A 26,552-nucleotide genomic window follows, 5' to 3' on the forward strand; every position below is an offset into this window, starting at 1 on the left:
CTTTCCGGTAGACCCCGAGACCGCTGCCGGTACCCCTGTGATCGACTACATCGACGACGAACCCTTCTTGCCAGAGCAACCAGGCAAGCCCCCCCTTGATCACCAGATATCGCCTATTCTTCTCTATACTGCTTGCATTAGAGTAGTGTAGCATGTTACTTCTTTCGGTTAATCCTATACTAATGCATAGCCTGTCATTGTTGCTACAGTTGTTACCCTTACCTGCTATACTACTGCTTAGTATAGGATGCTAGTGTTCCATCAGTGGCCCTACACTCTTGTTCGTCTGCCATGCTATACTACTGGGCCGTTATCACTTCGGGAGGTGATCACGGGTATATACTATATACTTTATATACATGACACATGTGGTGACTAAAGTCGGGTCGGCTCGTTGAGTACCCGCAAGTGATTCTGATGAGGGGGCTGAAAGGACAGGTGGCTCCATCCCGGTAGAGGTGGGCCTGGGTTCCTGACGGCCCCCGACTGTTACTTTGTGGCGGAGCGACAGGGCAGGTTGAAACCACCTAGGAGAGAGCTGGGCCTGGCCCTGGCCGGCGTTCGCGGATACTTAACATGCTTAACGAGATCTTGGTATTTGATCTGAGTCTGGCCATTTGGTCTATACGCACTAACCAACTACGCGGGAACAGTTATGGGCACTCGACATCGTGGTATCAGCCGAAGCTCTTCTTGACGTCAGCGACGGAGCGGCGCGCGCCGGATTGGACTGGAACGCCTGCTAGGCTAGGTCTACTTCCGGCCGCCCTCGCAACGTGCAGGTGTGCAATGGGCGATGGGCCCAGAGCCCTGCGCGCATAGGATTTAGACCGGCGTGCTAACCTCTCTGTTGAGCCTAGGTGGGGCTGCGACGTGTTGATCTTCCGAGGCCGGGCATGACCCAGGAAAGTGTGTCCGGCCAAATGGGATCGAGCGTGTTGGGTTATGTGGTGCACGCCTGCAGGGAAGTTTATCTATTCGAATAGCCGTGTCCCTCGGTAAAAGGACGACCCGGAGTTGTACCTTGACCTTATGACAACTAGAACTGGATACTTAATAAAAAACACCCTTCCAAGTGCCAGATATAACCCGGTGATCGCTCTCTAACAGGGCGACGAGGAGGGGATCGCCGGGTTGGATTATGCTATGCGATGCTACTTGGTGAACTTACCATCTACTCTCTTCTACATGCTACAAGATGGAGGTGGCCAGAAGCGTAGTCTTTGACAGGATTAGCTATCCCCCTCTTATTCTGGCATTCTGTAGTTCAGTCCACCGATATGGCCCTTTACACATATACCCATGCATATGTAGTGTAGCTCCTTGCTTGCGAGTACTTTGGATGAGTACTCACGGTTGCTTTTCTCCCTCTTTCCCCCCTTTCCCTTCTACCTGGTTGTCGCAACCTGATGCTGGAGTACAGGAGCTAGAGATCCCGAGGATGATTCTACGTGGAGTTCGGCTTCGAGGAGTAGTTAGGAGGTCCCAGGCAGGAGGCCTTGCCTTTTCGATCGTTGCTACTTTTGTGCTAGCCTTCTTAAGGCAAACTTGTTTAACTTATGTCTGTACTCAGATATTGTTGCTTCCGCTGACTCGTCTATGATCGAGCACTTGTATTGGAGCCCTCGAGGCCCTTGGCTTGTATTATGATGCTTGTATGACTTATTTATGTTGTAGAGTTGTGTTGTGATATCTTCCCGTGAGACCCTGATCTTGATCGTACACATTTGCGTGCATGATTAGTGTACGGTCAAATCGGGGGCGTCACAAGTTGGTATCAGAGCCGACTGCCTGTAGGAATCCCCCTTTCCAACTCCTTGGCCGAAGTAGAGTCTAGTCATTGAAAAACTTTTACTAACATGGCTGTGTGGCTTACGGGCCCACGTCGCCATTGGGTGGTATTAGGATCTTTTACTCCTTGTCTATACTCTGGGACTCTGATCTCTCTTCTATTCGGGTTAAGTGAATTTTGCTAAATCTAACATTAGGATCTCGTTATCACTTTCACCCGGAGAGCCCCTTATTACTGATGATAGTCTGCTGCACGTGAAGACCCTGAAGATACTCTCCGCTGATAACCCGAGAACTTGTGTTCATCGCTTTTGCAATTCCCTTTCATCGATAAAGTCCTATGGATAACCACGTATACTCGCCATTCATACAATGTTTCCCAGTTGATCTTGTTATTACAAGATACCCCGAAATTCTCTCTGTTGTTCCGAGAATCCTTTGAGCTTACTGCCTTGCTGTTCTTTGTCACCTGAATACCCCTACGGATAATTCTCGCACTTACCGAGTATCCGCTCATCCCCAGTTGATTCAAGTATTTCACAAAAGTGTTCAAAATACCATTCGATCTTCCGAAAATCCTCAGGAGCCTTTTGCTCTTGAAATTCTTGCTTACTTGCATTATAATTAATCTTAAGTCTCGTAATCTTATTGGCATCTCTTGTAATTATCATTTTGAGTCCGTTGATTCAATTTGTTGCGAATGCTCGCAATCCTCAATCAGAGCCTATAATTCATCCTTCCGACTCAGACGTCATTTGAAACATGAACTGGTTATCGACCAATCAAATTGCCGTCGATTGTACCCCCTAAGTCTATTCAACTTATCCATTCTTAATCAGACCATTGGCTTCTAATCCCTTGATTTGGAAATGATAATTCCTTTGCATTTGAGCTTTGAATTACTCAGTTGTTTTTATAGTCCGATGCCCTTTCGTTCCTTCTTCCTCTGATAGAGTACTGATACTCGCATCAGCTCCGTTGTAGACCACAAGACCCCTTGTTGGGTTATTATCCGAGAGTGTCCTTCATATTCAATAACCTTGTGATCATTTCCATGGATATATAATGCCTTTGGTAATTTGTATCCTCTGCTTGATAACCATACTCTACTTTTGAGCTGGTGATTTTACTCTTGAAGTTTGAGGTATATGTTTCTAAGATGCCCCGATGGATTGAACCTATACCTTCCCTAAAAACCGTATGCCGCGCCTCCGTCCTCCCCCGCGGAGTCACCTCGCTGGCGCCACCCCTCCAGGCCTCCTTCCTCTTCCTCCTGCACCGCGTCGTCTTCCCCAAGCTCCACGCGTGCTCCTCCATGGCGTTCGCCGTCGTCCGCCGCCGACCCCGTCTCTTCGTTGCCGGCCATCCCCGAGCTCGCTGCCAAATGCCCTACAGCAGCAACGTGAGGCCCTCTGTCATTTTCCCTCCCCCTACGTACTACTTCGCCGTAGGGTGCCAACGCCGACGCACCAGAGCTCGTGCTCCCCCGCTCGCACCTCCCCACTTGCGCTGGCTGCCGCCCGTCGTTTTCCCCTCCTTTTCAGCTCGCTCAGCCCCGCGCGGCCCCGCAGTGCTGCCCGCGCCGGCTGCCACCTCCCGTGGCCCCCCTGCTGCGGGCCTCGCCTCTTGCGTCGGCTCGCCTGGGCCGCTGCCGTCGCCCGCCCGGGCTCATCCGCCGCGGCGCCCCTGGCTCATCGCACCGGCGCTCGCGCGCTCACGGGGCTCTGCCCTGGCACCCCCATGCCCATTAGCCCAAGCGCCCATGCCCGCTAGGACCCCCCTTGCCTATGACACAGGGGCCCCACCCCCCAGAACGTTTAAAAAAATGGAAATTAAAAATAATAATAATAATAAAATAAATGAATAATTAATTAATTGATTAATGAATTAATTAACTTAATTAAATTTCGATTAATTAAACTAAACAACTAATTAAACTAATTAATCATGATTAGTTAGTCTAGTCAATGACGGACTGGACCCACCCGTCAGCTTGACCCAGTCAACACCTCTGTTGACTGATGATGTCATGCTGACGTCATGCTGAGGCAGCAATACCATTTTCGAATTAAATCAATAATAATAATTTATAAATTGAATAAAATCTTTAAAAATTAATATAAAATAAACCGTAACTCGGATGGAAAAACTTTGTACATGAAAGTTGCTCAGAACGACGAGACGAATCCGGATAAGTAGCTTGTTCGTCCGCCACGCGTCCCTATCATAGCAAACACGCAACTTCCCCCCGGTTCATCTGTCCAAAAACGCGAAACACCGGGAATACTTTCCCGGGTATTTCCCCCCTTCGCCGGTATCACCTCGCACTGCGTTAGGGCACACCTAGCACCGCGTATTGACATGTTATGCTTTGTGATGCTTTGATTGCTCTGTTATTTATTGTGTTCCCATCCGTTACTTCTTTTCGGTAGACCCCGAGACCACTTCCGGTACCCCTGTGATCGACTACATCGACGACGAACCCTTCTTCCCAGAGCAACTAGGCAAGCCCCCCGTTGATCACCAGATATCGCCTATTCTTCTCTATACTGCTTGCATTAGAGTAGTGTAGCATGTTACTGCTTTTGGTTAATCCTATACTGATGCATAGCCTGTCATTGTTGCTACAGTTGTTACCCTTACCTGCTATCCTACTACTTAGTATAGGATGCTAGTGTTCCATCAGTGGCCCTACACTCTTGTCCGTCTGCCATGCTATACTACTGGGCCGTGATCACTTCGGGAGGTGATCACGGGTATATACTATATACTTTATATACATGACACATGTGGTGACTAAAGTCGGGTCGGCTCGTTGAGTACCTGCAAGTGATTCTGATGAGGGGGCTGAAAGGAAAGATGGCTCCATCCCGGTAGAGGTGGGCCTGGGTTCCTGATGGCCCCCGACTGTTACTTTGTGGCGGAGCGACAGGGCAGGTTGAAACCACCTAGGAGAGAGGTGGGCCTGGCCCTGGTCGGTGTTCGCGGATACTTAACACGCTTAACGAGATCTTGGTATTTGATCTGAGTCTGGCCATTTGGTCTATACGCACTAACCAACTACGCGGGAACAGTTATGGGCACTCGACGTTGTGGTATCAGTCAAAGCTCTTCTTGACGTCAGCGAAGGAGCGGCGCGCGCCGGATTGGACTGGAACGCCTGCTAGGCTAGGTCTGCTTCCGGCCGCCCTCGCAACGTGCAGGTGTGCAATGGGCGATGGGCCCAGACCCCTGCGCGCATAGGATTTAGACCGGCATGCTGACCTCTCTGTTGAGCCTAGGTGGGGCTGCGACGTGTTGATCTTCCGAGGCCGGGCATGACCCAGGAAAGTGTGTCCGGTCAAATGGGATCGAGCGTGTTGGGTTATGTGGTGCACCCTTGCAGGGAAGTTTATCTATTCGAATAGCCGTGTCCCTCGGTAAAAGGACGACCCGGAGTTGTACCTTGACCTTATGACAACTAGAACTGGATACTTAATAAAACACACCCTTCCAAGTGCCAGATATAACCCGGTGATCGCTCTCTAATAGGGTGACGAGGAGGGGATCGCCGGGTAGGATTATGCTATGCGATGCTACTTGGTGAACTTACCATCTACTCTCTTCTACATGCTGCAAGATGGAGGTGGCCAGAAGCGTAGTCTTCGACAGGATTAGCTATCCCCCTCTTATTCTGGCATTCTGCAGTTCAGTCCACCGATATGGCCCTTTACACATATACCCATGCATATGTAGTGTAGCTCCTTGCTTGCGAGTACTTTGGATGAGTACTCACGGTTGCTTTTCTCCCTCTTTTCCCCCTTTCCCTTCTACCTGGTTGTGGCAACCTGATGCTGGAGTACAGGAGCTAGAGATCCCGAGGATGATTCTACGTGGAGTTCGGCTTTGAGGAGTAGTTAGGAGGTCCCAGGCAGGAGGCCTTGCCTTTTTGATCGTTGCTACTTTTGTGCTAGCCTTCTTAAGGCAAACTTGTTTAACTTATGTCTGTACTCAGATATTGTTGCTTCCGCTGACTCGTCTATGATCGAGCACTTGTATTGGAGCCCTCGAGGCCCCTGGCTTGTATTATGATGCTTGTATGACTTATTTATGTTGTAGAGTTGTGTTGTGATATCTTCCCGTGAGACCCTGATCTTGATCGTACACATTTGCGTGCATGATTAGTGTACGGTCAAATCGGGGGCGTCACAATCGTCGTCCATGACATCGATGTCTTCGGAGGCGTAGTCCAGCATGTCGGTTAAATCTTCGATAGTGGCTACGAAGTGGGTGGTGGGTGGGATGTAAAATTCTCCGCTCTTAGCCCCTAGTCCGGGCTGGGCGTAATTCTGAAGTGATTCCTCTGAAATAGCGAGGGATCACATTAAGTCCAGAGCCTCGTTTAAGAGCGAGGTTTCGATGTGGAAGCGAGAGTCTGCGGGGCTAGCCGGGGTGAGAGCTTCCTGGCTATGCCTACTTGGTGCGGGCCTCGAGAGTTTGGATCTAGAGTCCGGGGGCGAGTCCGGCCTTTCAATGATAGGGGGAACCTGGACTGATTCCGAGTTCGTCATGGACACGATCGCCTCCGGATCCCTGATAATGCGGTTTGTAGCAGAGAGTCCGGTCGGCTCGAGACTCCCATCTTCGGACCTGGTAGTTTGCTCCAGATCTAGGGCCAGAGCCGTGGTCGGGGCCGCGAACCCTTCGAAGATCAAGTCTCCTCGGATATCAGTGACATAATTTAGGTTCCCGAAACTGATCTGATGACCAGGGGCGTAGCTGTCGATCTGCTCAAGGTGGCCGATCGAGTTGGCACACAGTGCGAAGCCACTGAATACGAAAATTTGGCCGGGGAGGAAATTCTCCCCCGAAATAGCATCATTGTAGATGATCGATCGAGCCATCGAACCTTCTGTCGACAGCAAAGTGGAACTCTCAATGAAAGCACCAATGTCAGTCTCAAAACCGGCCGATCTCGGGTAGGGGGTCCCGAACTGTGCATCTGAGGATCGAAGGTAACAGGAGGCAAGGGACACGCTGTTTACCCAGGTTCGGGCCCTCTTAATGGAGGTAATACCCTACTTCCTGCTTGATTGACTTTGATGAGTATAGGGGTTACAAGAGTTGATCTACCTCGAGATCGTAATGGCTAAACCCTAGATGTCTAGCCTGCATGGTTATTATTGCCTCTACGGACTAAATCCTCCAGTTTATATAGACACCGGAGGGGCCTAGGATTGTACAGAGTCGATTTATAGAGAAAGGAATCTTCACATCCAAACGCCAAGCTTGCCATCCACGTGAAGGAGAGCCCCATCCGGACACGAGGGAAGGCCTTCTATCTTGTATCTTCATAGCCCATCAGTCCGACCCATGTCACATAGCCTGGACGCCCGGGGACCCCCTAATCCAGGACTCCCTCAGTGCCCCCTGGCCACGTATATAAAGGAGGGAGGGAGAGAGGAGGCCGGCCAGGTTGGGCGAGCCAGGGGTCCTACTTGGACTCCTAGTCCAAGTAGGATTCGCCCCCCTTTCCTTTCTTCCACCGGAGGGAAAGGAAGGAGGGGGCCGCGCCCCCACCCCTTGTCCAATTCGGTTTGGGCAGGGGGAGGCGCGCGCCACCTCGTGGCCCTTCTTCCCTCTCTCCACTAAAGCCCACTAAGGCCCATTAACTTCCCCGGGGGTTCCGGTAACCCCTCGGTACTCCGGAAAAATACCCGGATCACTTGGAACCATTCCGATGTCCGAATTGTTGGGGAACGTAGTATTTCAAAAAAAATTCCTACGATCACACAAGATCTATCTAGCAGAAGCATAGAAATGACCGGGGAGAGTGTGTCCACGTACCCTCGTAGACCGAAAGCGGAAGCGTTTATCAACGCGGTTGATGTAGTCGTACGTCTACACGATCCGACCGATCCTAGCACCGAACGTACGGCACCTCCGTGTTCATCACACGTTCAGCTCGATGACGTCCCTCGTACTCTTGATCCCGTTGAGGCCAAGGGAGAGTTTCGTCAGCACGACGGCGTGGTGACGGTGATGATGAAGTTCACCGGCGCAGGGCTTCACCTAAGCACTACGATGATATGACCGAGGTGTGTAACTATGGAGGGGGGCACCGCACACGGCTAAAAGATCAAGTTGTGTGTTCTAGGGTGCCCCCTGCCCCCGTATATATAGGAGGGAGAGGAAGAGGTAGCCGACCCTAGGGGGGTGCACCAAGGGGTGGAGTCCTACTAGGACTCCGTAGTCCTAGTAGGATTCCACCTCCCATACGGAGTAGGAAAGGGGGAAGGGAGAAGGAGAAGGAAAGGGGGGGCGGCCCCCTTCTCCTTGTCCTAATCGGCCTCCTGCCCAGGGGGGGGGCACCAGCCCCTTGTGGGCTGGTGTGCTTCCCTCTTATGGCCCATAAGGCCCATAACTTCTCCCGCGGGGTCCGATAACCTCCCGCTACTCCGTAAAAATTCCCGAATCACTCGGAACCATTCCGATGTCCAAATGCAACCTTCCAATATATGAATCTTTACCTCTAGACCATTTCGAGACTCCTCGTCAAGTCCGTGATCTTATCCGGGACTCCGGACAAACTTCGGTTCATTAAATCACATAACTCATAATACAAATCATCATCGAACGTTAAGCGTGCGGACCCTACGGGTTCGAGAACTATGTAGACACGACCGAGACACACCTCCGGTCAATAACCAATAGCGGAACCTGGATGCTCATATTGGCTCCTACATATTCTATGAAGATCTTTATCGGTCAAACCGCATAACAACATATGTTGTTCCCTTTGTCATTGGTATGTTACTTGCCCGAGATTCGATCGTCGGTATCATCATACCTAGCTCAATCTCGTTACCGGCAAGTCTCTTTACTCGTTTCGTAATGCATCATCCCACAGCTAACTCATTAGTCACATTGCTTGCAAGGCTTATAGTGATGAGCATTACCGAGAGGGCCTAGAGATACCTCTCCGATACACGGAGTGACAAATCCTAATCTCGATCTATGCCAAACCAAAAAACACCTTCGGAGAAACCTGTAGAGCATCTTTATAATCACCCAGTTACGTTGTGACGTATGATAGCACACAAGGTGTTCCTCCGGTATTCGATAGTTGCATAATCTCATAGTCAGAGGAACATGTATAAGTCATGAAGAAAGCAATAGCAATAAAACTTAACATCATAATGCTAAGCTAACGGATGGGTCTTGTCCATCACATCATTCTCTAATGATGTGATTCCGTTCATAAAATGAAAACACATGTCTATGGTCAGGAAACTTAACCATATTTGATTAACGAGCTAGTCTAGTAGAGGCATACTAGGGACACTTTGTTTTGTCTATGTATTCACACATGTATCAAGTTTTCGTTTAATACAATTCTATCATGAATAATAAACATTTACCATGATATAAAGAAATATAAATAATAACTTTGTTATTGCCTCTAGGGCATATTTCCTTCAGTCTCCCACTTGCACTAGAGTGAATAATCTTGTTCACATTGCCATGTGATTTAACACCAATATTTCACATCACCATGTGATTAGTTCGTCACATCGGCATGTGACTAATACCCAAAGGGTTTTACTAGAGTCAATAATCTAGTTCACATCGCTATGTGATTAACACCCAAAGAGTACTAAGGTGTGATCATGTTTTGTTTGTGAGAGGAGCTTAGTCAATGGGTCTGTCGCATTCAGAGTCGTATGTATTTTGCATATTTTCTATGTCCACAATGCTCTGCATGGAGCTACTCTAGCTAATTGCTCCCACTTTCAATATGTATCCAGATTGAGACTCAGAGTTATCCGGATCGGTGTAAAAGCTTGCATCGGCATAACTCTTTACGATGAACTCTTTATCACCTCCATAACCGAGAAATATCTCCTTAGTCTTCTAAGGATAATTTTGACCGCTGTCAAGTGATCCACTCCTAGATCAATATTGTATCCCCTTGCCAAACTCATGGCAAGGTACACAATAGGTTTGGTACACAGCATAGCATACTTTATAGAACCTATGGCTGAGGCATATGGAATGACTTTCATTCTCTTTCTATTTTCTGCCGTGGTCTTGTTTTGAGTCTTACTCAACTTTACACCTTTCAATACATGCAAGAACTCCTTCTTTGGCTGTTCCATTTTGAACTACTTCAAAATCTTGTCAAGGTATGGACTCATTGAAAAATCTTATCAAGCGTCTTGATCTATGTCTATAGATCTTGATGCCCAATATGTAAGCAGCTACACTGAGGTCTTTCTTTGAAGAACTCCTTTCAAATACTCCTTTATGCTTTCCAGAAAATTCTACATCATTTCCGATCAACAATATATATGTCATTCACATATACTTATCAGAAAGGCTGTAGTGCTCCCACTCACTTTCTTGTAAATATAGGCTTCACCGCAAGTCTGTATAAAACTATATGCTTTTATCAACTTATCAAAGCGTATATTCCAACTCCGAGATGCTTGCACCAGTCCATAGATGGATCGTTGGAGCTTGCACATTTTGTTAGCACCTTTAGGATTGACAAAATCTTTTGCTTGTATCATATACAACTCTTCTTTAATAAATCCATTAAGGAATGCAGTTTTGACATCCATTTGCCAGATTTCAAAAATGCGGCAATTGCTAACATGATTCGGACAGACTTTAAGCATCGATACAAGTGCGAAAATCTCATGTTAGTCAACACCTTGAACTTGTCGAAAACCTTTTGCGACAATTCGAGCTTTGTATATAGTAACACTACTATCAGCGTCCATCTTCCTCTTGAAGATCCATTTATTCCTAATGGCTTGCCGATCAACGGGCAAGTCCACCAAAGTCACTTTGTTCTCATACATGGATTCTATATCAGATTTTATGGCCTCACGCCATCTCTCGTAATCTGGGCTCATCATCGCTTCCTCATAGTTCGTAGGTTTATCATGGTCTAGTAACATGACTTCCAGAACAGGATTACCGTACCACTCTGGTGCGGATCGTACTCTGGTTGACCTACGAGGTTCGGTAGGAACTTGATCTGAAGTTTCATGATCATCATCATTAACTTCCTCACTAATTGGTGTAGGCATCACTCGAGCTGATTTCAGTGATGAGCTACTTTCCAATTCGAGAGAAGGTACAATTACCTCATCAAGTTATACTTTCCTCCCACTCACTTCTTTCGAGAGAAACTTTTTCTCTAGAAAGGATCCACTCTTAGCAACAAAGATCTTGCCTTCGGATCTGTGATAGAACGTGTACCCAACAGTTTCTTTTGGGTATCCTATGAAGACGCACTTATCCAATTTGGGTTTGAGCTTATCAGCCTGAAACTTTTTCACATAAGCATTGCAACCCCTAACTTCAAGAAACGACAGCTTAGGTTTCTTGCCAAACCACAGTTTATACAGTGTCATCTCAACGGATTTAGATGGTGCCCTATTTAACGTGAATGCAGCTGTCTCTAATGCATAACCCCAAAACGATAGTGGTAAATCGGTAAGAGACATCATAGATCGCACCATATCTAATAAAGTGCGGTTACGACGTTCGGACACACCATTACGCTGTGGTGTTCCAGGTGGCATGAGTTCCGAAACAATTCCACATTGTTTCAAATGAAGACCAAACTCGTAACTCAAATATTCGCCTCCGCGATCAGATCGTAGAAACTCATTAGTCACATTGCTTGCAAGGCTTATAGTGATGAGCATTACCAAGACGGCCCAGAGATACCTCTCCGATACACGGAGTGACAAATCCGAATCTTGATCTATGCCAACCCAACAAACACCTTCGGAGACACCTGTAGAGCATCTTTATAATCACCCAGTTATGTTGTGACGTTTGATAGCACACAAGGTGTGTTGGGGAACGTTGCAGAAATTCAAAAATTTCCTACATGTCACCAAGATCAATCTAGGAGGTGCTAGCAACGAGAGGGGAGGAGTGCATCTACATACCCTTGTAGATCGTGAGCGGAAGCGTTCAAGAGAACGAGGTTGATGGAGTCGTACTCGTCGTGATGCAAATCACCGATGATCCTAGCGCCGAACGGACGGCACCTCCGCGTTCAACACACGTACGGAGCAGCGACGTCTCCTCCTTCTTGATCCAGCAAGGGGGGAGGAGAGGTTGATGGAGATCCAGCAGCACAACGGCGTGGTGGTGGAAGTAGCAGGATTCCAACAGGGCTTCGCCAAGCGCTGCGGGAGGAGGGAGATGTGTCACAGGAGGGAGAGGGAGGCGCCAGGGCTTGGGGTGCTGCTCCCATGCGCCTCCCCACTATATATAGGGGTGGAGGGGGCTGTTTTCTTGCCCTCCAAGTCCATTGGGGCGTTGGCAAAGGTGGGGAAAAGAAATCCCATCATTTCCCTTCCCCACCGATTGTTATCCCCCTTTTTTAGGGATCTTGATCTTATCCCTTCGGGATATGATCTTATTCCTTCTAAGGTGGGATCTTGGTGCGCCTTGACCAGGGGTGTGGGGCCTTGCCCCCACTACCCACGTTCATGTGGGTCCCCCCATGCAGGTGGGCCCCACTTCGGAACCTTCTAGAACCTTCCTGGTACAATACCGGAAAATCCCAAACATTTTCTGGTGGACAAAATAGGACTTCCCATATATAAATCTTTACCTCCGGACCATTCCGGAACTCCTCATGACGTCGGGCTCTCATCCGGGACTCCGAACAACTTTCGGTTAACCGCATACTAATATCTCTACAACTCTAGCGTCACCGAACCTTAAGTGTGTAGACCCTACGGGTTTGGGAGACATGCAGACATGACCGAGACGACTCTGCGGTCAATAACCAACAGCGGGATCTGGATACCCATGTTGGCTCCCACATGTTCCACGATGATCTCATCGGATGAACCACGATGTCGAGGATTCAATCAATCCCGTATACAATTCCCTTTGTCAATTGGTACGTTACTTGCCCGAGATTCGATCGTCGGTATCCCAATACCTTGTTCAATCTCGTTACCGGCAAGTCACTTTACTCGTACCGTAATGCATGATCCCGTGGCTAACTCCTTAGTCACATTGAGCTCATTATGGTGATGCATTACCGAGTGGGCCTAGAGATACCTCTCCGTCATACGGAGTGACAAATCCCAGTCTCGATTCGTGCCAACCCAACAGACACTTTCGGAGATACCTGTAGTGCACCTTTATAGCCACCCAGTTACGTTGTGACGTTTGGTACACCCAAAGCATTCCTACGGTATCCGGGAGTTGCACAATCTCATGGTCTAAGGAAATGATACTTGACATTAGAAAAGCTCTAGCAAACGAACTACACGATCTTGTGCTATGCTTAGGATTGGGTCTTGTCCATCACATCATTCTCCTAATGATGTGATCCCGTTATCAATGACATCCAATGTCCATAGTTAGGAAACAACGACTATCTGTTGATCAACGAGCTAGTCAACTAGAGGCTTACTAGGGACACGTTGTGGTCTATGTATTCACACATGTATTACGATTTCCGGATAACACAATTATAGCATGAACAATAGACAATTATTATGAACAAGGAAATAGAATAATAACCATTTATTATTGCCTCTAGGGCATATTTCCAACAAGGTGTTCCTACAGTATTCGAGACTTGCATAATCTCATAGTCAGAGGAACATGTATAAGTCATGAAGAAAGCAATAGCAATAAAACTTAACGATCATAATGCCAAGCTAACGGATGGGTCTTGTCCATCACATCATTCTCTAATGATGTGATCCCATTCATCAAATGACAACACATGTCCATGGTCAGGAAACTTAACCATCTTTGATTAACGAGCTAGTCTAGTAGAGGCATACTAGGGACACTTTGTTTTGTCTATGTATTCACACATGTATCAAGTTTCCGGTTAATACAATTCTAGCATGAATAATAAACATTTATCAGGATATAAGGAAATATAAATAACAACTTTATTATTGCCTATAGGGCATATTTCCTTCACGAATATATCCTTCAAATATATGAATCTTTACCTCTAGACCATTTCAAGACTTCTCGTCATGTCCGTGATCTCATCCGGGACTCCGAACAAACTTCGGTCATCAAATCACATTACTCATAATACAAATCGTCATCGAACGTTAAGCATGCGGACCCTACGGGTTCGAGAACAATGTAGACCTGACCGAGACACATCTCCAGTCAATAACCAATAGCGGAACCTGGATGCTCATATTGGCTCCTACATATTCTACGAAGATCTTTATCGGTCAAACCGCATAACAACATACTTCATTGCCATTGTCATCGGTATGTTACTTGCCTGAGATTCGATCATCAGTATCATCATACCTAGTTCAATCACGTTACCGGCAAGTCTCTTAACTCGTTCCGTAATGCACCATCCCGCAACTAACTCATTAGTCACATTGCTTGCAAGGCTTATAGTGATGTGCATTACCGAGAGGGCCCAAAGATACCTCTCCGATATACGGAGTGATAAATCCTAATCTTGATCTATGCCAACCCAACAAACACCTTCGGAGACACCTGTAGAGCATCTTTATAATCACCCAGTTACGTTGTGACGTTTGATAGCACACAAGGTAATCCTCTGGTATTCAGGAGTTGCGTAATCTCATAGTCAGAGGAACATGTATAAGTCATGAAGAAAGCAATAGCAATAAAACTAAACGATCATTATGCTAAGCTAACGGATGGGTCTTGTCCATCACATCATTCTCCTAATGATGTGATCCCGTTCATCAAATGACAACACATGTCTATGGTCAGGAAACTTAACCATCTTTGATTAACAAGCTAGTCAAGTAGAGGCATACTAGGGACACTCTGTTTTGTCTATGTATTCACACATGTACTAAGTTTTCGGTTAATACAATTCTGGAATGAATAATAAACATTTATCATGATATAAGGAAGTATAAATAACAACTTTATTACTGCCTCTAGGGCATATTTCCTTGAGTCTCCCACTTGCACTAGAGTCAATAATCTAGTTCACATCGTTATGTGATTTAACACCAATAGTTCACATCTTTATGTGATTAGTTCACATCTCCATGTGAATAACACCCAATGGGTTTACTAGAGTCAATAATCTAGTTCACATCGCTATGTGACTAATACCCAAAGAGTACTAAGGTGTGATCATGTTTTGCTTGTGAAAGAAGTTTAGTCAACGGGTCTGCCACATTCAGAGCCATATGTATTTTGCCAATTTTCTATGTCTACAATGCTCTGCACGGAGCTACTCTAGCTAATTGCTCCAACTTTCAATATGTATCCAGATTGAGACTTAGAGTCATCCGGATCAGTGTCAAAGCTTGCATCGATGTAACCCTTTACGACAAACTTTTTGTCACCTCCATAACCGAGAAACATGTCCTTATTCCACTAAGGATAATTTTGACCGTTGTCCAGTGATCCACTCTTGGATCACTATTGTACCCTCTTGCCAAACTCATGGTGAGGTACACAATAGGTATGGTACACAACATAGCATACTTTATAGAACCTATGACTGAGGCATAGGGAATGACTTTTCATTCTCTTTCTATTTTCTGCCGTGGTCAGGTTTTGAGTCTTTACTCAACTTCACACCTTGCAACACAGGCAAGAACTCCTTCTTTGACTGGTCCATTTTGAACTACTTCAAAAACTTGTATGTACTCATTGAAAAAACTTATCAAGCGCTTGATATATATCTATAGATCTTGATGCTATATATGTAAGCAGCTTCACTGAGGTCTTTCTTTGAAAAAACTCCTTTCAAACACTCCTTTATGCTTTCCAGAAAATTCTACTTCATTTCCAATCAACAATATGTCACTCACATATACTTATCAGAAAGGTTGTAGTGCTCCCACTCACTTTCTTGTAAATACATGCTTCACCGCAAGTCTGTATAAAACTATATGCTTTGATCAACTCATCAAAGCGTATATTCCAACTCCGAGATGCTTGCACCAGTCCATAGATGGATCACTGGAGCTTGCACATTTTTTTAGCACCTTTAGGATTGATAAAACCTTCTGGTTGCATCATATACAACTCTTCTTTTATGAAATCCATTAAGGAATGCAGTTTTTGACTTCCATTTGCCAGATTTCATAAAATGTGGCAATTGCTAACATTATTCGGATAGACTTAAGCATCGCTACGAGTGAGAAAATCTCATCGTAATCAACACCTTGAACTTGTTGAAAACCTTTTGCGACAATTTGAGGTTTGTAGATAGCAACACTACTATCAGCGTCTGTCTTCCTCTTGAAGATCCATTTATTCTCAATGGCTTGCTGATCATCGAGCAAGTCAATCAAAGTCCAAACTTTGTTCTCATACATGGATCCCATCTCAGATTTCATGGCCTCAAGCCATTTTGTGCAATCTGGGCTCATCATCGCTTCCTCATAGTTCGTAGGTTCATCATGGTCTAGTAATATGACTTCCAGAACATGATTAATGTACCACTTTGGCGCGGATCGTACTTTGGTTGACCTACGAGGTTCGGTAGTAACTTCATCAGAAGTTTCATGATCATCATCATTAACTTCCTCACTGATTGGTGTAGGAATCACTGGAACCGATTTCTGTGATGAACTACTTTCCAATAAGGGAGAAGGTACAATTACCTCATCAAGTTCTACTTTCCTCCCACTCACTTCTTTCGAGAGAAATCCCTTCTCTAGAAAGGATCCATTCTTAGCAACAAATATCTTGCCATCGGATCTGTGATAGAAGGTGTACCCAACAGTTTCTTTTGGGTATCCTATGAAGACACATTTCTTCGATTTGGGTTCGAGCTTATCAGGTTGAAGCTTTTCACATAAGCATCGCAGCCCCAAACTTTAAGAAACGACAACTTAGGTTTCTTGCCAAACCACAGTTCATATGGTGTCATCTCAACGGATTTAGAGGGTACCCTATTTAACGTGAATGCAGTCGTCTCTAAAGCATAACCCCAAAACGATAGCGGTAAATCAGTAAGAGACATCATAGATCGCACCATATCTAATAAAGTACGATTACGATGTTCGGACACACCATTACGTTGTGGTGTTCCAGGTGGCGTGAGTTGCGAAACTATTCCACATTGTTTCAAATGAAGATCAAACTCATAAATCAAATATTCACCTCCACGATCAGATCGCAGAAACTTTATTTTCTTGTTACAATGATTTTCCACTTCACTCTGAAATTCTTTGAACTTTTCAAATGTTTCAGACTTATGTTTCATCAAGTAGATATACCCATATCTGCTCAAATCATCTGTGAAGGTCAGAAAATAATGATACCCGCCGCGAGCCTCCACACTCATAGGACCGCATACATCAGTATGTATTATTTCCAATAATTCAGTTGCTCGCTCCATCGTTCCGGAGAACGGAGTCTTAGTCATCTTGCCCATGAGGCATGGTTTGCAAGCATCAAGTAATTCATAATCAACTGATTCCAAAATCCCATCAGCATGGAGTTTCTTCATGCGCTTTACACCAATATGACCTAAACGGCAGTGCCACAAATAACTTGCACTATCATTATTAACCTTGCATCTTTTGGCTTCAATATTATGAATATGTGTATCACTACTATTGAGATTCAACAAAAATAGACCACTCATGAAGGGTGCATGACCATAAAAGATATTACTCATATAAATAGAACAACCATTATTCTCCGATTTAAATTAATAATCGTCTCGCATCAAACAAGATCCAGATATAATGTTCATGCTCAACACTGGCACCAAATAATAACTATTCAGGTCTAAAACTAATCCCGACGGTAGATGTAGAGGTAGCGTGCCGACCGCGATCACATCGACTTTGGAACCATTTCCCACGCGCATCGTCACCTCGTCCTTAGCCAATCTTCGTTTAATCCGTAGCCCCTGTTTCGAGTTGCAAATATGAGCAACAAAACCAGTATCAAATACCCAGGCGCTACTATGAGCATTAGTAAGGTACGCATCAATAACATGTATATCAAATATACCTTTCACTTTGCCATCCTTCTTATCCGCCAAATACTTGGGGCAGTTCCGCTTCCAGTGACCAGTCCCTTTGCAGTAGAAGCACTCAGTCTCAGGCTTAGGTCCAGACTTGGGATTCTTCACTTGAGCAGCAACTTGCTTGCCGTTCTCCTTGAAGTTCCCCTTCTTCCCTTTGCCATTTTTCTTGAAACTAGTGGTCTTGTTAACCATCAACACTGGATGCTCCTTCTTGATTTCTACCTCTGCAGCCTTTAGCATTGCGAAGAGCTCGGGAATTGTCTTATCCATCCCTTGCATATTATAGTTCATCACGAAGCTTTTGTAGCTTGGTCGCAGTGATTGAAGAACTCTGTCAATGACACTATCATCAGGAAGATTAACTCCCAGTTGAGTCAAGTGGTTGTGGTACCCAGACATTCTGAGTATATGTTTACTGACAGAACTATTCTCCTCCATCTTGCAGCTATAGAACTTATTAGAGACTTCATATCTCTCAATGCGGGCATTTGCTTGAAATATTAACTTCAACTCTTGGAACATATCATGTGCTCCATGACGTTCAAAATGTCTTTGAAGTCTCGATTCTAAGCCGTAAAGCATGGCACACTAAACTATCAAGTAGTCATCACCTTTGCTTTTCCAGACGTTCATAACGTCCGGAGTTGCTCCTGCAGCGGGTCTTGCACCTAGCGGTGCTTCAAGGACGCAATTCTTCTATGTAGCAATGAGGATAATCCTTAAGTGACGGACCCAGTCCGTGTAGTTGCTACCATCATCTTTCAACTTAGCTTTCTCTAGGAACGCATTAAAATTCAAGGGAACGGTAGCACAGTCCGTTGATCTACAACAACATAGACATGCAAAATACTATCAGGTACTAAGTTCATGATAAATTAATGTTCAATTAATCATATTACTTAATAACTCCCACTTAGATAGACATCCCTCTAAGCATCTAAATGATCACGTGATCCATATCAACTAAACCATGTCCGATCATCACGTGAGATGGAGTAGTTTTTAATGGTGAACATCACTATGTTGATCATATCTACTATATGATTCACGCTCGACCTTTCGGTCTTAGTGTTTCGAGGCCATATCTGCATATGCTAGGCTCGTCAAGTTTAACCCGAGTATTCTGCGTGTGCAAAACTGGCTTGCACCCGTTGTATGTGAACGTAGAGCTTATCACACCCGATCATCACGTGGTGTCTCAGCACGACGAACTGTCGCAATGGTGCATACTCAGGGAGAACACTTGTACCTTGAAATTTAGTGAGAGATCATCTTATAATGCTACCACTGTACTAAGCAAAATAAGATGCATAAAGGATAAACATCACATGAAATCAATATAAGTGATATGATATGGCCATCATCATCTTGTGCCTTTGATCTCCATCTCCAAAGCACCGTCATGATCTCCATCGTCACCGGCTTGACACCTTCGCTACCGCTTAGTGATAAAGTAAAGCAATTACATGGCGATTGCATTTCATACAATAAAGTAACAACCATAAGTCTCCTGCCAGTTGCCGATAACTTTTACAAAACATGATCATCTCATACAACAATTTATATCTCATCACGTCTTGACCATATCACATCACAACATGCCCTGCAAAAACAAGTTAGACGTCCTCTACTTTGTTGTTACAAGTTTTACGTGGCTGCTACGGGCTTCTAGCAAGAACCGTTCTTACCTACGCATCAAAACCACAACGATTTTCGTCAAGTGTGCTATTTTAACCTTCAACAAGGACCGGGCATAGTCAAACTCGATTCAACTAAAGTTGGAGAAACAGACACCCGCCAGCCACCTATGTGCGAAGCACGTCGGTTGAACCAGTCTCATGAACGCGGTCATGTAATGTCGGTCCGGGCCGCTTCATCCAACAATACCGCCGAATCAAAGTAAGACGTTGGTGGTAAGCAGTATGACTATTATCGCCCACAACTCTTTGTGTTCTACTCGTGCATATAACATCTACGCATAGACCTAGCTCTGATACCACTGTTGGGGAACTTAGTATTTCAAAAAAAAATCCTACGATCGTGCAAGATTTATCTAGGAGATGCATAGCAACGAGACGGGAGAGTGTGTACACGTACCCTCGTAGAGCGAAAGCAGAAGCGTTTAGTAACGCGGTTGATGTAGTCGAACATCTTCACGATCCAACCGATCCAGGTACGGCACCTCCGTGTTCAGCACGGTGACGTCCCTCGAGCTCTTGATCCAGTTGAGGACGAGGGAGAGTTCCGTCAGCACGACGGCGTGGTGACGGTGATGATGATGTTACTAGCGCAGGGCTTCGCCTAAGCACTACGACGATATGACCGAGGTGTTAAACTGTGGAGGGGGCACCGCACACGGCTTAAGATATTGTCTGTTATGCTATTGGGGTGCCCCCTGGCCACATATATAAAGGAGGGAGGGAGAGAGGAGGCCGACCAGGTTGGGCGCGCCAGGGGGAGTCCTACTTGGACTCCTAGTCCAAGTAGGATTCGCCCACCCCCCCCTTTTCTTTTCTTTCACCGGAGGGAAAGGAAGGAGGGGAGAAGGAGAAGGAAGGAGGGGGGCGCGCCCCCACCCCTTGTCCAAATCAGTTTGGGCAGGGAGGAGGCGCGCGCCACCTCATGGCCCTTATTCCCTCTCTCCACTAAAGCCCACTAAGGCCCATTAACTTCCCCGGGGGTTCCGGTAACCCCTCGGTACTCCGGAAAAATACCCGGATCACTTGGAACCATTCCGATGTTCGAATATAAACTTCCAATATATGAATCTTTACCTCTCGACCATTTCAAGACTCCTCGTCATATCTGTGATATCATCTGGGACTCCGAACAAACTTCGGTCATCAAACCACATAACTCATAATACAAATCGTCATCGAACATTAAGCGTGCGGACCCTACGGGTTCGAGAACTATGTAGACATGACTGGGACACATCTCCAGTCAATAACCAATAGTGGAACCTGGATGCTCATATTGGCTCCTACATATTCTACGATGATCTTTATCGGTCAAACCGCATAACAACATACTTCATTCCCTTTGTCATCGGTATGTTACTTGCCTGAGATTCGATCGCCAGTATCATCATACCTAGTTCAATCTCGTTACCGGCAAGTCTCTTTACTCGTTCCGTAATGCATCATCCCGCAACTAACTCATTTGTCACATTGCCTGCAAGGCTTATAGTGATGTGCATTACCGAGAGGGCCCAGAGATACCTCTCCGATATAGGGAGTGACAAATCCTAATCTTGATCTATGCTAACCCAAAAAACACCTTCGGAGACACCTGTAGAGCATCTTTATAATCACCCAGTTACGTTGTGATGTTTGATAGAACACAAGGTGTTCCTCCGGTATTTGGGAGTTGCATAATCTCATAGTTAGAGGAACATGTATAAGTCATGAAGAAAGCAATAGCAATAGAACTAAACAATCATTATGCTAACTAACGGATGGGTCTTGTCCATCACATCATTATCCTAATGATGTGAACCTGTTCATCAAATGACAACACATGTCTGTGTTTAGGAAACTTAACCATCTTTGATTAACGAGCTAGTCAAGTAGGGGCATACTAGGGACACTCTATTTTGTCTATGTATTCACACATGTACTAAGTTTCGGGTTAATACAATTCTAGCATGAATAATAAACATTTATCATGATATAAGGAAATATAAATAACAACTTTATTATTGCCTCTAGGGCATATTTCCTTCATAAGCTACCATGTTTTGGAAACCAAAATTTCTAGAAACTTCAGATGTGAACATTGCAAAAACGTGTAATTTTGCCATGTGACATGCTGAAAAAATCATAATAATTTCATGTGGACAATATGCAAATTTATAATTTTGCAATGTTTTAAAAGAAATTTTAAGAATCTGCCATGACAATTGACTATATGTGGGCTGCAGCATCTCCTAGTTCTGGGCTTTAGATTTCCCTAAAGAAAATCTAGCCAGATCCTGATGAGTGCCTGATCCTGAATGCTCTTCTGTTTCCGGCCCCCTCCCCCATTCCCCTCGAAAAAAGGTCTGTCCTCCAACAAGACACGGACAACACGCATTCCAAGAAGACTGTTTTCATTATGCATGTGATTTTGTTAATGCTAGATTTGAGCACTGTAACAGGGAAGCAAATAAAGTAGCTCATGAGCTTGCTAGATTAGTCAGATTTTCTTTGACTTCTGATCGGTTTGAGGAGCCTTTAAATGAAATTGTAATGTTCCTCTAAAACGATGTACTACTTATTACAAATGAATAAAGTTGGAGTTTGTTTTCAAAAAAGACACGGACAACACGTTGGTTTTGATTTTTTTCATCGGATCGCCGACCCGGTCCGGTTTTTATGCGTGCATTGGAGCTTTATGGGTCCCATGTGCCACATGGGCTAGGTCTAGCCAGCCAGTGCATGGGCCCACCATCCAAGCTCTAGCTAGCCTGCTGTCTATCGATGTTTGGGTATGCCACATACCCCAGACTGTGTATCGGCGCAACTGACGTATTCTTAAAAAAGAACATCCTACCCTTTATTACGACGGTATGAAGAGATCTCCTCCGTTGATGTTTTTAGGGATTGTACCGAAGCAAAAGTGTTTTGAAAAACAGTTTTGCTAAGTCCCAGTTGTCTGAGACTTTATTATGTCTTAGTCGATACTATCTTACTTTGATTTTGCATGGAGATTCGTGCAAAAAAATCTTTTTAGTTTTCCTTTTTTCTTCTTACATACTATATCATTTGACTTAGATTTGGTTAAGTCTCAGTTGACTGAAACCTAGCCACACCCTGTAAAAAATCATCACACATAGTCGATCTTTTCTAATTTCTTTTGAGAGATACTGCTTTGTCTCATCCTTCCACACAACTTTTCAATATTGAAGTTTCCTGTATCCAGAATCATACTAGGTGATTGAAAAATCTAGCGGAAAAAAATACCTCCGCTAAAAGCGGATCGTAGCGAGGCGAGGAGGCTTCCCTTTGTGCTCCGCCAGCGCCGCCATTGGTTTCCTCTTCCTCCGTCAGCCGCTCCAGCGACGGGAGGGGGGGCCTCGGATCTGTGCATCGGTTGTGTTCACAGTAGGGCTAGGGTTGAGGGAGACGTTGCCGAGTCCGTTGCGGCGGTGTTGCATCTGAATAAGTTTTCTCGGGCTTCGTACACGGTCCGGCGTGGCTCTTTCCTGCGTCTAGGAGCCAGCGAGGTTGGGGATCCCCGGATGTCATTGAGGTCGCAGGCTATGGTGTCTCAAGGTCGATCGGCACTGGTCGGGCAAGTCCTCGGGTGGTTGGTGGTTTTGCAGAGATGGAGCTTCTTCTTCCTCCTTGTCGGTATGATCTACTGTTGTTGTTCATCCTTTTTCTTTGTGCTAATGCTGGAGGGATGTTCTGCTTTGCCAGGGCAGTTTCCCTGGCCGTGGCGCCGGAACCGGATCCTAGTTCTCTTCCAACCAGAAGGGGCAGCACATATGGCGGTATTCAAAGCCACTGATGACGAAGGCTGGTGCAGACTTGTTGGATACACAGGTGTGTCCTTGTTTTTTTGGCGCCAGAGCAAAGAAAAGGCGGAGCAGTGTGGCGATTATGATGTTGTGGTTGAAGATGATGTCCTGCTTCTCGTTTTAGATTCTTTTGTTGTAGGGGTCTTTCGCAAGGTTCAGGGGTGACGACACAGAGCTCCAAAGATCTTCCTATTTTTCTAGTTGTGTTAGGGTGCTCTTTGTTATTTTGCTTAATCATGATTGTGTTAGCGTGTGCTTGTACGGTTGAAGATTATGTATTGTTTCGTGATACGAATACAAGCATACTTTCTCAAACAAACAAAAAATCATACCAGGTGACAAAAATACGAGGCAACTATCTTAATGCAGTGAATCACAAGTGATCGTTGCATCGAACGAGCCTAATGCAGGCATCTAAACACGAGCTTTCTTTCCTACTCACATACTACTACAACACAGACAGCCAAACTCCAGGTTCAATCTTTTGTTTCTTCTTCCTGCGGTGCAGGTGCAGATGATCACACGGCCAGTATCGAACGTACACAAGGCCACACATACGTAAGCGCGGCCGAATACATCATAGGTAGAACAAGACGACGACGGCTGGCGGCACCGGATGTGACAAGCGACATCGGCAACGTCTCATCGAACTGGACCAGGGATCTGTAGGCGGCATTGGGCTGCCAGTAGGCCGGGATGACCTGGTCGGCGACGAGCGACCTGCCGGACTCGTCGGTGACGCGCAGCGAGAAGGGCCCCTGCAGCGGGCGGAGCCTGTCCAGGCGCCAGATGGATCCCCACGACTCCCTCATCGGCGTCCAGTACCCCGTCGGCGCCCTGTCCGGCAGCCGCGACTCCATTATGTCCACCTGCGACACGTCGCCGGCGCCGTCCTCGTACTCCACCAGGATCGCCAGGTAGTTGGGGTTGGACCCGTGCTGCACCCGGAACGTCACCGTTAGCCCCGGGTACTGGCAGGGCACCCTGCATTGCAATGTACGTCATTCCCGGTATCTATCAGTGTGTCACCACACGAGCAACCAAGAAACACAAACAAAAAGCAGTATGCCTGCCACTAGATTATGGATCTTTAATACCGTAAAGTTAGGATGTGCAAAATGGTTCTTTCTGTTGACAATTAGCGAGACGAAAGTGCAGGCAAAGCACAGAATTTGCTTTTGTAGCAAGGAAAGTAGCCAATGGTGGACAAGGAAAGACGGATGCCATGTCGGTTAAAGTTAATCTCATGATGAGATTAAGTAAGATAAGATGGTGGAGCTAGCTACCTCTTGAACTGCATGTCGATGATGCCGGCGTGGCGGAGCTCGTCGTGGCGGCCGTACTTGGCCATGGCGCCGAAGGCGGTGCCGCTGAGGTCGAAGTGGTAGCGAGAGACCGGGTAGTAGTTCATGTCCGTGATGATCACCGTCTCCGGGATGCCGGAGCAGGCACGATGGGCCACGCACCTGATCTGCATTGCATTTGCATTGCACGCAACAATCCAAGATCCGTGGAATAAAATTACATCAATCACAGGCTGTCTGGGGAAAGAAATCGTACTACTACTAAACGACAACGTCCGCATGTTACTGTGAAAAGTAAGTATCAAGCCACTGCAACGCCGGCGACAGACATCAGTTATGCTAACCTGGTAGCATGAGCCGCACCCCTTGCCGTCCTTGAAGATCGGCTGGTTGCCGCACGACGTCATTGACGAGAAAGGCGGCCAGTTCACGTTCTTGAACCCGCAAGCACCACCTGCATCCCATCCGTGATTTGGTACGTATTTATTGAAAACAAGAACCGCAATCAGCAGCATTCAGCAATGCAATTGGAATTGGAATCCACACAGACATGATAGCAGTCGTACCGTTGTCGTAGGGGCCGGCGCCATTGGGAGCGCCGTACCAGGTGGCCCGGGCATCGAGCCAGCCCTCGTCGGAGCTGGAGTTGGAGGCGGGGATATTGGACGCAGGGACGTTGGTGGCGGGGACATTGGTGGTGGGGACATTGGTGGTGGGTGCAGGTGGTGGAGGTGGGTAACAGAATAGATCAGGCAGATAACCGCAGCCGCAGCATCCATGGGGATGGGCAGCGACCAGGAAGAACAGAGCAACCACACGGGCACGGGCAAAGGAGAAGGATGCTGCCATCGCTCCGCCGCTGGTCTGCTGTGGCGAATGCCGTACTCCAGTGGAGGGAAGGAATCCAACTGAAGCGCCGTCTTGTGCTTGTGGAAGGAAGGAATAGAGAAGTGGGCCAACAGCCGTGATTCCTCCCCTCCCCTCCCGTTCAGACGGCGACGCCGCAGACGAGGACGACCGGAAGCTGTGACAGGGACGCCGTCCGTCGTAGGATAGGAGCTATGCCACTGCCAGCCCAGGTCCCCAGCTCCGGCCGCGTCGCCGGCGCATCAGATCCGGCCAAAACCTTGGCCTACGCGGTCGCGGAGACAGAGAGCACGAGCTTCGGAAGCCACACGGCCGTGTAGGAGGATGCCGCAGATGGCCTCTCCCATCTCCACCCCAGGCCCAGCCTCTTCACTGCACAAGAGCAAGAAAGATCCAGGAGGAGGATTCCTATCCTCAGTAAGAACACACACACAGTATATCCAACCATATCCTTGAGCTTGAGGGGAAGAAAAGAGAAGAGGTAACTCTGTATGTCAAAGAGACGGTAATAAATACTCGCCTTCTTCACCAGTCTGAGCAGTGCAGCGTAGCGCAGCGCATAGAAGCAGATCGATGTGAGACTCCGGCGAGAGCGAGACCAGAGTACCAGACTGGTGGGTGGTCACGGAGCTGTAGACAATGAATGGGGAAGGGGCCGACACCGGGGGACCTGGGTGGCTGGGTACGAAGGCACTTCCGTCGACGGGGGGGCTAGTGGGAATGGAAGGGTCCCGGCGGCGGCGGAAGGTCGCTGAAGAAATGGCAGAGGCGGAGCCGACCTGCCCGAGGATTTTGAGAGTGGGACTGTGGAAGTCAGATATTTTTTTTAGGGGAAGTCAGAGATGAGGACGTTCCAAGCACTGGGCTTCTCCTCTCTCTTTCTTTTTTGAGAATCAGCACTAGTGGGCTTTGATGCAGCAAAGCAAACAAATATTTATTCTTGGCCCAACACGTCCGAAGCCCGATATGCTCTTCAAATAGCTGACCCATGACTCGCCAAATATTTTTGAGCCCTAAATTTTGTAGATAATGTCTGGGTTCTCTTGATTTTGTTGGAGCAAATTAAATACTCCCTCCTTGGCACAATATAGTT

At 46.5% G+C, this 26,552-nt stretch overlaps 1 protein-coding gene across 1 annotated transcript; it reads right to left on the minus strand.

Annotated features, from left to right (window-relative positions):
• Positions 1–23,594: 23,594 nt before the first annotated feature.
• LOC606351 (expansin-B3) lies at positions 23,595–26,293 on the minus strand. The gene is made up of 5 exons (XM_044539491.1): positions 25,980–26,293; positions 25,159–25,831; positions 24,937–25,046; positions 24,575–24,759; positions 23,595–24,272 (listed from the first exon to the last, which is right to left on the minus strand). Exons 2-5 carry the CDS (start codon positions 25,439–25,441, stop codon positions 23,807–23,809), a joined length of 1,044 nt encoding a protein of 347 aa, XP_044395426.1. The 5' UTR covers positions 25,442–25,831; positions 25,980–26,293; the 3' UTR covers positions 23,595–23,806.
• Positions 26,294–26,552: the final 259 nt, after the last annotated feature.

The sequence above is a fragment of the Triticum aestivum genome, chromosome 5D, assembly GCF_018294505.1.
Source record: "Triticum aestivum cultivar Chinese Spring chromosome 5D, IWGSC CS RefSeq v2.1, whole genome shotgun sequence".
In the NCBI taxonomy this organism is placed as follows: Eukaryota; Viridiplantae; Streptophyta; class Magnoliopsida; order Poales; family Poaceae; genus Triticum; species Triticum aestivum.

Bases quoted from the DNA above. Each gene is read 5' to 3' on its own strand.
- LOC606351 (XM_044539491.1), bottom strand. From the start codon at position 25,441: ATGGCAGCATCCTTCTCCTTTGCCCGTGCCCGTGTGGTTGCTCTGTTC. The intron at 25,047-25,158 runs GTACGACTGCTA...GATGGGATGCAG, and splicing joins CGCCGGCCCCTACGACAACG to GTGGTGCTTGCGGGTTCAAG. The intron at 24,760-24,936 runs GTTAGCATAACT...AATGCAATGCAG, and splicing joins GGTGCGGCTCATGCTACCAG to ATCAGGTGCGTGGCCCATCG.